This window comes from Saccostrea cucullata, unplaced genomic scaffold, assembly GCF_032062105.1.
Source record: "Saccostrea cucullata isolate Sc308-1 unplaced genomic scaffold, CSIRO_AGI_Scuc_v1 ctg2379, whole genome shotgun sequence".
Taxonomy (NCBI): domain Eukaryota; kingdom Metazoa; phylum Mollusca; class Bivalvia; order Ostreida; family Ostreidae; genus Saccostrea; species Saccostrea cuccullata.
Genome location: NW_026935770.1, coordinates 53,304 through 66,813, shown reverse-complemented (window position 1 = coordinate 66,813; position 13,510 = coordinate 53,304). Strand labels below are relative to the sequence as shown.

General features: G+C 38.7%; 1 protein-coding gene across 1 annotated transcript; it reads left to right on the top strand.

Moving 5' to 3' along the window:
• Nucleotides 1-3,073: 3,073 nt before the first annotated feature.
• On the top strand, nucleotides 3,074-4,977 carry LOC134243745 (tripartite motif-containing protein 2-like). The gene has a single exon (XM_062725983.1). The coding sequence runs from the start codon at nucleotides 3,074-3,076 to the stop codon at nucleotides 4,799-4,801; it is 1,728 nt and encodes a 575-aa protein (XP_062581967.1). The 3' UTR covers nucleotides 4,802-4,977.
• The last annotated feature ends 8,533 nt before the right edge of the window (nucleotides 4,978-13,510 follow it).

Here is a 13,510-nt window from a genome sequence, read left to right as displayed (position 1 = left end):
AACCTGACACAAAGCAGTCCCAGAGCAGTCCCGGGGACTGCTTTCTGGGACTGCTAAAGCAGTCCCGCAGCAGTCCCAGAGCAGTCCCACAGCGGTCCCAGAGCAGTCCCACAGCAGTCCCAGAGCGGTCCCAGCAGTCCCAGCGGTCCCAGAAAGCAGTCCCAGCAGTCCCAGAAAGCAGTCCCAGCAGTCCCAGTGGGCGGGGTTTATTAATTTAATGGGCGGGGCTAACTCAGAAATGAGATTGCCAATAAACAATGGAACTATAAAAGGCAGCTGAATTTTTTTCTGAGCAGTATGCAAGGAATCCTTACAATGCGAAGGTCATTTACATGAGCAGTACCCGTATAGATTTGAAATAATTTGAAATAATATTTATTGAAGGAAGAATTAAAGCTTACAAACCTACATAAATGAATTACACTGAACATGAATATTTAATCACAATTATCTTGGGCTTTATGTGATTGATACTGGATCCCATTTTTATTTTCTATACAGAAAATTAAAATTGAATTAAATATATTTCATCAGAATAAGTTTTTAATAGATCTTATCATTATAGATCAGGCCGATTTCCATACTATCGGGGTACTCTTAAGGCATTTTTTTTAAAGTATTAGGGCTTTTGAAAAATTCGTTGCTAATTTTGCAAAGTAATGTTTTTTAAGTATTGATTATTCTTTACTTACATGTTAATTTAAAAATTATTGTTTTATTTGTAAATTGTATAAGTGACCAGTATAGAATCATAAGATTATGTTTAACTTTAATTAATCTTGAAAGAAATTTATACTCATTTCATTTATCTTTTTTTTTTTTTGCATTACATTTTTTACATAGATTGAAATTAGGGCCATTGTTAATTGAGCAGCATGTTCAATGATGTGTAACACTGATACGTGTACCCAAATAACATGCATGATTGGTTTTCTGCCCAAAGGCGATTGAAACCGTGCAGGTGTTTACATACCATTTTATTTATACACATTATCGGCCAGGTAAACAAAAGCACAACAAAAAAGAAATAGATCACAATTCCCGGTATTTTCAACTGATTATTTATTTATTTTTTTAATTTACTCTTTTAATAACTTATTTATAAATTAAAAACTAATTCATCTGTAAATTCCCGTATAATTGTTCACATTGCTTATGTTAAGGAAGAATGGTGGCATAATTTTATTTCATGTCATAAAATAAATTGTTAGATTTTTTATTTTAGGGTTACATGTAATACTTTTTTAGCGTGATGCTTGTAAAACGTGTAGCCTTTTCAATTAAAATATCTTATATCTACTTGTATATAAATAGTGCCAAATGAAAATGTCACGTATTTAATTTTAGATTTAATAATAAAATAAATCTACATGTAGATATTTTTTTCTCATGAGCCTGTAGTTTTATATATTTTAGAAATAAAAATCTCCTCCTGACTTCCTTGTTTAACAACTTTATTTTAAAAAATATTCTATATTACATATGTGTAAATATACAGTCCCTAAAACTATAAATTGACTATAATACATGTAATCTCAAGTTATTAAAAGATTATAAGAAATCCTTGCTTATTAAACAGTTTAAACTCCTCTCTGCTGCAAGTAAACAAAACAACATGAAACCTGCAAATTCACAATACACAAGGGGGCGGAGCTATCTGTCACTCAGAACCAATGTCACACACGAGTGAACAAAGCAGTCCCAGAAAGCAGTCCCAGGGGCAGCTGGGACTGCTGGGACTGCTTTTCATAGCAGTCCCAGAGCAGTCCCACAGCGGTCCCAGAGCAGTCCCACAGCGGTCCCAGAGCAGTCCCACAGCAGTCCCAGAGCGGTCCCAAAGCAGTCCCGGGGACTGCTTTCTGGGACTGCTTCGGTGTCAGGTTGGGTCTGGTCGGTACTGTATGGAAAGAGGGGGTCAATGGCCAGCCCGTAAAGGGAGGTAAACCTACCTCTTTAAGAAATATATTGAAGAAAAATACACTGTACTATCAACATATTAAATAACATGATATATCAATATCATTTGAATAACAAATATTCTTTCCAATAGAGAAAAAAGTTCTCTTTTCATTATCCAACAATATTGCATGAATCTGAGGTTAGAAATTTTGATTTGTGATATTAAAATGTTTTTTCCTTTCTAATTCACTCGCATAATCTTTCCTTTTTTCGATTTTCGTTGGAAAAGATTATTTATTTCGAGGGTGATTATTTTCTTCATGTAAACAACATATTTAAGAAATATTTATATTATGACTCTATTGTTAAAATTTTTTATGCTGTTTTATTTTTCATTAAACATTCATTCTCAAGTTTATAAATTTATCTAAATCAATACTAGTATATATATGCTCTTGGATTGTCACTAGTAAGGCATTCCTTCATTAAGATAGCTTCTTCACAAAGTTTAAATGTCGAATTTCAAATTATATACACTACTCAAAATTCAATCTGTACTAATATACATGTATTTGTAACATTTTACTTTTAATAATACAAAAGATTTGTTATAATTCTTGAAATCAAATAAAATTTTTAATACAGCCATAAAACTGCATTTTTTTTTTTGGAGGTAAGCATAAAAAATGAATATAATTATATACAATCATTTTATGAAACCTGTGACAGTCTTGAGAAATGAGAACATATTTAAACAAAAGTGTGTTAAAAGCTAGCCTCTGCACTTAAACAAATTAAGTAAACAGATGGTTCATTTGGAATTGAAACAACCCCCTCCTCTTATAGGATTTAATTTACTAAAGAGGCCACAAATCTAATCTATAAGTTACCCTTGGTAAACATATTTCATGGGGAAAAGTGCCTTTTTCATCCTCTGAAGAACAATTGGGCCGAGGTGGTTCAGGTGAGCGTTGTGGCCCATGGGCCTCTTGTTTAGAAAATCACAGGGCAAAATTTGTATGGAAACCATACCTTCTTATTGGTGTTCTAGAATAGCAAATTGAATGAATAATTATTATATCACAGTTGACATGTTTACAAATAATATCTGTTTTTCCCCAATTCTAAAACAAATATAGATTAGAATTTTAAACATATATTCCTATTTTTCCAGATGGCATTATCTAAAGTGGATATTCCCCGCTGGGCCCAGCACTTTTTAGAATGTGGCATTGAAGAATGTGAAAGAAACTGTGAATTCTATTGCAACCCTTGTCATCAAAGATTGTGCAAACAATGCAGCGAGGAACATCTGAAAAGTCCAGAAAACAGGAACCATGAGGTGGTCCTTTACCAGCAACGTAGACGACAACTTCCTGTGAAGAAATGTAAGATCCACCCCACTAAAGATGTGGACATCCTCTGTGAAGAATGCCAGATTCCATTATGTTCTAAATGTGCTACAATGGGAGACCACGAAAGGCATAAATTTGTTGATCTTGAAATAGTCTACACAGAAAAATATACACTCTTCCAACAGGAAATCTCCAAAATTCAAGAGTACTTTCTCCCCACATCACAAGATTTACAGAAAGAAATTAAAAATGATTCCTCACAAATCAAACACATCATGGACAACATCAGAACATCCATGAAGACTGAAGGTGAGACCCTGAAAAGTCTGGTTGACACAGTCATATCTGAGAACATGAAGCAGTTAGACCAGATAGAGCATTCACTGTTAGAAGATCTAAAAACCCAAGACAAGACCATGGATGATTACATCACTTATCTTAATAACCTTGCCATAGAGCTCCACAGATGCCTGTCCTCTACAGAAACCCAGAAATTAATGTCTGAGAAAAAACCAAAGATCCGATCCATACCAGAGACAACAAAACCAGTCACACCAGGATTTACTGCTGGTCAATACAGCAAAGGTGATGTCACCAAGTTACTTGGTAAAATATATGTCCCCAGCACTAAAGCAGAAAAGAGAGAAATAAGGCCCATTGAAAGTGTCTACAATACATCAGTGAAACTTACACATAAACAGATGAAAGAAGACAGAAAGAAATCTGACAAGAAACAAACAATGTCTCTATCAGCCTCTGTCACCAAGGTCAGGGAGTTAAATGTACCAGATGTTGATAATGTATTCCATGTATCACTAGATCAATCAGACAGACTCTGGATCAGTGACATGAATGGTAATCTTGTCCAAACAGATCTACAGGGGAATGTGATACAGAAGATAAAAACCAGTGGTGATCGTGGTTACCACACAGTGACACAGGGCAGGGATCTGATCTTTACAGACCAATACAAGAAAGTCATCAATAGGATAACACAGGATAATAAAATCACTGAATTCATTAAAACTGGAGACTGGACACCACTCAGCATACACTCCTCCCACATCAACGGGGACTTACTGTTGGGGATGAGGTATGGGTATGGAGAGGGTAAAGTCACCAGGTACAACAAGACAGGAAAAGAACTACAGAATATACAGAGGGATAGCAAAGGATGGGAACTGTATAGATATCCACACTACATAACAGAAAACATCAATGGAGATATCTGTACATCAGATAATAAAGCAGTAGTGGTGGTGAATAAATCAGGACAACACAGGTTCTCCTACACAGGTCAGGGGTCAGATTTCCGTCCCTATGGAATCTGTACTGATGTCCTCGGTCACATCCTGGTGTGTGATTGTTTCCCTGAATCTGTTCACCTCCTTGATCAGGATGGTCAGTTTTTGTTTCTATTACTCACACAACAACAAGGGGTACACCGTCCCCGTAGTGTGTCTGTGGATGATGAGAACAATCTCTATGTGGGACAATATGACACCAACACACTGACAGTGTTTAAGTACAGAATGTATTTACAGTGAAAAATAACATTGCAGTTAAGTACATATATTCTTTTATACAACCATTCTGTGTGTTTACATGTCATTGCACAGTATTATTAAACAAGTAGACATTTTGAATCGTGTGTATCAGTGGTATTCTAGAAATATATTGTTTTGAGTTACACAATAACTGATTTTAATAGACACTATAGTTTGAAAATTTGAGCCATCGAAAACATGTGTAGTCAATTTAATCATTTAATAAGAACACACAAATACGTGACGTCATGCACAACACTAAACATAAAGGTCACATGGTACACAAACAGCTGATAATGAATGAATGAAACATGAATCCGAAACATCTTTCCCTCCCAGCTAAGGAAATACAAAGAACTTTAAACAAAATTATCTTTAGACTAGAATATACATTTGACTAGAACATGCATTATCTGAGTAATTTAAAAGGTACTAAATATTTCATGTGAACATAGAATACAAACAACTCTACAAAAACATAGTCAATTCAAACAAGCTTAAACATTCATTTTTTTCTTAAAAAGAACACATATATCTTTAACCAAATGTCATTATATTTAAACGTAATCATCAAGGTTCTTTGGACGTTGGACGACACGTCCGCTGCGCGTTTGCACCACTCCTGGTTTTGGAGACTGTGGAATATTAGGAATGTCGCTCGCGATTTTAGGCTCCTGTTGTGGCGATTGCGATTCCTTAAGAACAACTGGTGGTGTTTGGTAGGCATCTGTAATAAACGTCTCAGCAGGAATTACAGGTTTGCTGTGGTCAGAAAACGAAAGTTTGTCAGTCTTCTGCAGATGTCGACGGTTCCTGCGGTACGAACCTCTCGGCGTCTCTATGACGTACGAATGCGTGTTTGGATCTCCCTCCTGCACGGTTCCTTGCGTAAGCCACAGTTTGTCCTTGTCCGTCTTGATTCTGACTGAATCTCCTGGCTCAAGTTCCTCCAATGGTCGCACATTATGACGTCGGTCATAACCGGATTTATAAGCTCCTTGTGTCTTTGATCACGGAGATACACATCATCATGGTCCATCCACTCTGGGTCTAGCCTTTCTGGTAGCGTAGGAACTGTTGTGCGTAGCTTTCGTCCCATCATGAGTTCAGCTGGGCTTTGACCTGTCGCTTCAATTGGTGTATTGCGGTACGAAAGTAATGCCTTAAAAATATCATCCTGGCGGAGAATTCTCTTTGCAATCTTTACGGCACTTTCTGCCTCCCCATTGGATTGCGGATAATGAGGACTCGAAAAGGTCTGTCGGAATTTGTAATTTACTGCAAATTCGTAAAAAGCTTCTGAAGTGAACTGTGTACCATTATCAGATACGAGCTCCTCTGGTATTCCCCATCGTGCAAACATGTTTTTCATTTTCCCAATAACTTGTGCACTGGTTATTGACTGTAGGAACGCTATCTCTATGAATCTGGAGAAATAGTCTATGACAACTAAGAAGTGTTTTCCATCTAATTCACACAAGTCTGCACCAACCTTCTGCCATGGTCGACTTGGCAACGGGGTATACTTCAATGGTTCTTTCAGTTGCGATGGTCGGTGAGTTTGGCAAAATTCACAAGTGTTAATCAGGTTGCGAATGTCCGGAGTAATGCCGGGCCACCAAACGGAATCCTGGGCTCTTGCTCTGCACTTAGTAAGTCCAAGGTGTCCGTCATGTATGCTCCTTAGAACTTCATCTCTGAGAGTCTCTGGTATTACAATGCGATTTCGGTACAAAAGTAGTCCTCTCGACACTGACAGTTCACTGCGTGTAACAAAGTAGTCTCGTAACTCCTTTCTGTAAATCGAATTCATGTGATTCGGCCATCCATGTCTTGTATGGTTGATTGCCTCTTGAAGGATGCTGTATCCCTCTGTAGCCTGCTGCATCTGCTCTAGTAGTTTGTCTGTCAATGGTCTTGAATTCTCTACAAAGTCAACATAACATTCGACTTCCTCAGCAAGAGTATCCCCCTCATTTGGTTTTCCTAACGGACTTCTTGAGAGGGTGTCTGGAACAATAAGGTGTTTTCCAGGAACGTGTTCTGCATGTAAGCTGCATCCTCGTAGTCGCATAAGCATGCGCTGACAGCGCAAAGGTGCTTTGTCCAAGTCTTGCGTATTTATCAAAGGAACTAAGGGTTTGTGATCTGTAAGTAACTTGAATGATTTCAGTCCCACTACATAACGCGAGAATTTTTCACAAGCCCAAAGTGAAGCTAAGCACTCTTTCTCAATCTGAGCGTATTTCAGCTCAGCACTGGTCAGTTTCCTAGAACAATAAGCGACTGGCTTGAATTCGTCTCCTTCCTGCTGGAAAAGAGCTGCTCCTAAGCCAAAGCTGCTAGCGTCTGCACTGACGACAATTGGCTTCCGTGGATCGTAGAATGTTAGAACTGGAGCACAAGTAAGTAGTTCCTTAACACGACTGAATGCGTTAGCTTGAGCTTGGTCCCATAACCAGGCACTTCCGGATTTCAGCAGATCTGTCATTGGGCTAATCACTGAAGCTAGCTCAGGAATGAATCGTCCTAGGTAGTTCACCATTCCAATGAATCTACGTAGTTCTGTAAGGTTAGTTGGAGTTTCCATCTGTCTGATGGCATCAACTCGACTGTTGCTTGGTCGGATACCATCAGATGAAATAACGTGTCCAAAGTACTCTATCTCGGTCTTACGGAATTCACACTTTGCACGGTTCAATTTGAGTCCTGAATCCTGGATTCTATGTAGCACTGTGTCCAGCCTGTCATCATGTTCTTTGCGAGTTTTCCCGTGAATCAGAATATCATCAATGATAACTTCCACCCCATTGATTCCATGTAGTAATTCTGTCATCTTACGCTGGAAGATTTCTGGAGCTGATGTAATTCCGAATGGTACTCGTCTAGAGCAGTAACGTCCCATAGGTGTTATGAATGTTGTTAATTCACAGCTATCAGGGTGTAGGGGTATTTGGTAAAACCCGCTCGATGCATCAAGTTTTGAAAACAATGTTGATCCTGCTAGTCTCGGTGAGATATCGTCGAGATTTGGAAGCATGTAATGTTCTCTTTTCACTGCTTCATTAAGTTTCTTTAGGTCAACACAAATCCTTACATTGCCGTTCTTTTTCAGTACTGGCACCATAGGCACACACCAGTCCGTTGGCCTCTCCATCTTTTCGATGATGCCCTCTTTCTCGAGTCTGTTCAATTCTGCTTCTACCTTTGACATCAGTGGAAATGCGATACGACGGGCAGTTGTTAAACAGTACGGCTTAGCGTCATTTCTAAGGGTTATCTTTACAGGCTCACATTTCACTAGTCCGAAACTTCCGAACAAACTTGATTCAACACTGTCAACTTTCTTAATAAGTCCAAACTTGTGTGCAGCTGATCGTCCTAAAAGGTTGCTTGTCCCTCTGATAACATGAATTGGAAACGCAAAGTTTTGGTCCTTAAAGTTAGTCTCAGCTGTGAAAACTCCAAGACAGTCAATTCGTCCTACAGGCCTAAACAAAGCAGTGTTGGCTGATTTCAGTTTCGGTGGGTACTGAAGCTCACAGTAAGTTGATTCACGCATGACTGAGGTATCTGCTCCTGAATCGATCTTGAACGGTATAGTTTTCCCAGAGACTTTCAGGTTCACTTTCCATGCTGCTTCATCGTCATAACAAGTAGTGATCGAGCCAAGGAATCCTGATTCCGCATACAATCCTCCAGGTTCTGGATGTACTATTTCCGCTATGCTATTCTGGTTACAACACACGGCAAAGTGATCATATTTGTGACACCGTCTGCACTGTTTTCCCTTAGCGAAACAATGATCCCTTGCATGTCGTAGATTACACTTGTTGCACTTGCCTTGACCTTGTCCTGTGGTGTGATGGTTACCTCTACCACGCCCACCTGAGTGTCTGTGTCCTCGACCTCTGCCTCGGCCAGTGTTAAAATTCCTCGGACTTTTGACTTGTAGCACTATGCTTACGGACTGCTTCCACATTTGTAGCTGACACACTCTGGTCCTTGATCTGTGATTTAACCATTTCTGATTGCCGCGCAATTTCTACTGCTTTCTCGAGTGTCAGGTCTGATCTGAGCTGTAATTTCTCCGAGAGTTCTTTGTCAGAAATTCCTATCACTAATCGATCTCGTAGATGAGTGCGCTGATCTGGACCTCGGGGTCATCTTTGTTCAACTTCGACGCCATTCTGAAGCGCGAAAATCTCTCCTTCCAGTCGAGCCACTCTGTCGGGTTGCTGAAGTTAAAACTCTCCGGGGGGTTGAAACGAGGCATGGTTCTGTTTTCGGCTTAATCTATCTGTCCGCTAAATATGCAGGAAAAATTACTGAAATCCCACTTCTGACACCATGTTTAGACGAGCCATCGAAAACACGTGTAGTCAATTTAATCATTTAATAAGAACACACAAATACGTGACGTCATGCACAACACTAAACATAAAGGTCACATGGTACACAAACAGCTGATAATGAATGAATGAAACATGAATCCGAAACAAAATTATTCCAGTATGTAAATCAATATGTTCAGGTATTTGTTTCTATAATGACCTGCATCTGCCAAAAATTAAGCAATCTAAAGGAAGCAAAGGAGCAGATGTATGTTCTATTTTTTGGAGACACAATTTGACTAAAAAAAATATTCCACAAATGGAAATTAATTTTCCAAGAGAATCTTTATTTCATCCTAATATGCATCTACTACAACTACAAAAAAACAAAAATTTCTGAATTCAAAAAACAGTGATGGCAATCTGTCATCGTTTTTCCTTTACCTGTAACTGTGCGGCCGGTAGGTTGATGTCTGCCACCATCTCCGTACACGGATGTTCCACCTGTAGACGTGGATTGAGCTCCAGGAAGTGGAAGGTCTCCGTCTCCTCTATATAGATACTCCACCGTACCGGTACCTCACTTTCTTAGCCAGGGTCACCGCAGCCTAGAGAGAAAATATAATACACTGATCATACAGGGTCAACACAGCCTAGACAGAAAATATAATACACTGATCATACAGGGTCAACACAGCCTAGACAGAAAATATAATACACTGATCATACAAGGTCACCACAGCCTAGAGAGAAAATATAAAACACTGATCATACAGGATCACCACAGCCTAGACAGAAAATATAATACACTGATCAAACAGGATCACCACAGCCTAGACAGAAAATATAATACACTGATCATACAGGATCACCACAGCCTAGACAGAAAATATAATACACTGATCATACAGGGTCAACACAGCCTAGACAGAAAATATAATACACTGATTATACAGGATCACCACAGCCTAGACAAAAAATATAATACACTGATAAAACAGGATCACCACAGCCTAGACAGAAAATATAATACACTGATCAAACAGGATCACCACAGCCTTGACAGAAAATATAATACACTGATCATACAGGGTCACCACAGCCTAGACAGAAAATATAATACACTGATTATACAGGGTCACCACAGCCTAGACAGAAAATAAAATACACTGATCATACAGGGTCAACACAGCCTAGACAGAAAATATAATACACTGATTATACAGGGTCAACACAGCCTAGACAGAAAATATAATACACTGATCATACAGGATCACCACAGCCTAGACAGAAAATATAATACACTGATCATACAGGATCATCACAGCCTAGACAGAAAATATAATACACTGATCATACAGGGTCAACACAGCCTAACCAGAAAATATAATACACTGATATAATACACTATCATACAGGATCACCACAGCCTAGACAAAAAATATAATACACTGATAAAACAGGATCACCACAGCCTAGACAGAAAATATAATACACTGATCAAACAGGATCACACAGGGTCAACACAGCCTAGAGAGAAAATATAATACACTGATCACACAGGGTCAACACAGCCTAGACAGAAAATATAATACACTGATCATACAGGGTCAACACAGCCTAGACAGAAAATATAATACACTGATCATACAGGGTCAACACAGCCTAGACAGAAAATATAATACACTGATCATACAGGATCACCGCAGCCTAGAGAGAAAATATAATACACTGATCACACAGGGTCAACACAGCCTAGACAGAAAATATAATACACTGATCATACAGGGTCACCACAGCCTAGACAGAAAATATAATACACTGATCATACAGGGTCAACACAGCCTAGAGAGAAAATATAATACACTGATCATACAGGATCACCGTCAGCCACAGCCTAGGGTCAACACAGCCTACAGAAAATATAATACACTGATCATACAGGATCACCACAGCCTAGATATAATACACTGATCATACAGGGTCACAGCCTAGACAGAAAATATAATACACTGATCAAACAGGATCACCACAGCCTTGACAGAAAATATAATACACTGATCACACAGGGTCAACACAGCCTAGAGAGAAAATATAATACACTGATCACACAGGGTCAACACAGCCTAGACAGAAAATATAATACACTGATCATACAGGGTCAACACAGCCTAGACAGAAAATATAATACACTGATCATACAGGGTCAACACAGCCTAGAGAGAAAATATAATACACTGATCATACAGGGTCAACACAGCCTAGAGAGAAAATATAATACACTGATCACACAGGGTCAACACAGCCTAGACAGAAAATATAATACACTGATCATACAGGGTCAACACAGCCTAGACAGAAAATATAATACACTGATCACACAGGGTCAACACAGCCTAGAAAGAAAATATAATACACTGATCATACTGGGTCACCACATCCTAGACAGAAAATATAATACACTGATCATACAGGATCACCACAGCCTAGAGAGAAAATATAATACACTGATCATACAGGGTCAACACAGCCTAGACAGAAAATAATACACTGATACACAACACAGCCTGATATATACAGGATCATACACACAGCCTAGACAGAATATAATACACTGATCATACAGGGTCACCACAGCCTAGACAGAAAATATAATACACTGATCATACAGGGTCAACACAGCCTAGACAGAAAATATAATACACTGATCATACAGGGTCAACACAGCCTAGACAGAAAATATAATACACTGATCATACAGGATCACCGCAGCCTAGAGAGAAAATATAATACACTGATCATACAGGGTCAACACAGCCTAGACAGAAAATATAATACACTGATCATACAGGATATAATACACTGATCACTTAGGGTCACCACAGCCTAGACAGAAAATATAATACACTGATCATACAGGGTCAACACAGCCTAGACAGAAAATATAATACACTGATCATACAGGACAGAAAATATAATACACAGCCTAGAGACAGAAAATATAATACACTGATCATACAGGGTCACCACAGCCTAGACAGAAAATATAATACACTGATCATACAGGGTCACCACAGCCTAGACAGACAATATAATACACTGATCATACAGGGTCACTACAGCCTAGACAGAAAATATAATACACTGATCATACAGGATCACCACAGCCTAGACAGAAAATATAATACACTGATCATACAGGATCACCGCAGCCTAGACAGAAAATATAATACACTGATCATACAGGGTCAGCACAGCCTAGACAGAAAATATAATACACTGATCACACAGGGTCAACACAGCCTAGAGAGAAAATATAATACACTGATCATACAGGGTCACCACAGCCTAGACAGAAAATATAATACACTGATCATACAGGGTCAACACAGCCTAGACAGAAAATATAATACACTGATCATACAGGGTCAACACAGCCTAGACAGAAAATATAATACACTGATCATACAGGGTCACCACAGCCTAGACAGAAAATATAATACACTGATCATACAGGGTCAACACAGCCTAGACAGAAAATATAATACACTGATCATACAGGGTCAACACAGCCTAGACAGAAAATATAATACACTGATCATACAGGGTCAACACAGCCTAGACAGAAAATATAATACACTGATCATACAGGGTCAACACAGCCTAGACAGAAAATATAATACACTGATCATACAGGGTCAACACAGCCTAGACAGAAAATATAATACACTGATCATACAGGATCACAGGGTCACAGCCTAGACAGAAAATATAATACACTGATCATACAGGGTCAACACAGCCTAACCAGAAAATATAATACACTGATCATACAGGGTCAACACAGCCTAGACAGAAAATATAATACACTGATCATACAGGGTCAACACAGCCTAGACAGAAAATATAATACACTGATCATACAGGGTCAACACAGCCTAGGAAAATATAATACACTGATCATACAACACAGCCTAGACAGAAAATATAATACACTGATCATACAGGGTCAACACAGCCTAGACAGAAAATATAATACACTGATCATACAGGGTCACCACAGCCTAGACAGAAAATATAATACACTGATCATACAGGATCACCGCAGCCTAGACAGAAAATATAATACACTGATCACACAGGATATAATACACTGATCACACAGGATCAACACAGCCTAGACAGAAAATATAATACACTGATCATACAGGGTCAACACAGCCTAGACAGAAAATATAATACACTGATCATACAGGGTCAACACAGCCTAGACAGAAAATATAATACACTGATCATACAGGGTCACCACAGCCTAGACAGAAAATATAATACACTGATCATACAGGGTCACCACAGCCTAGACAGAAAATATAAT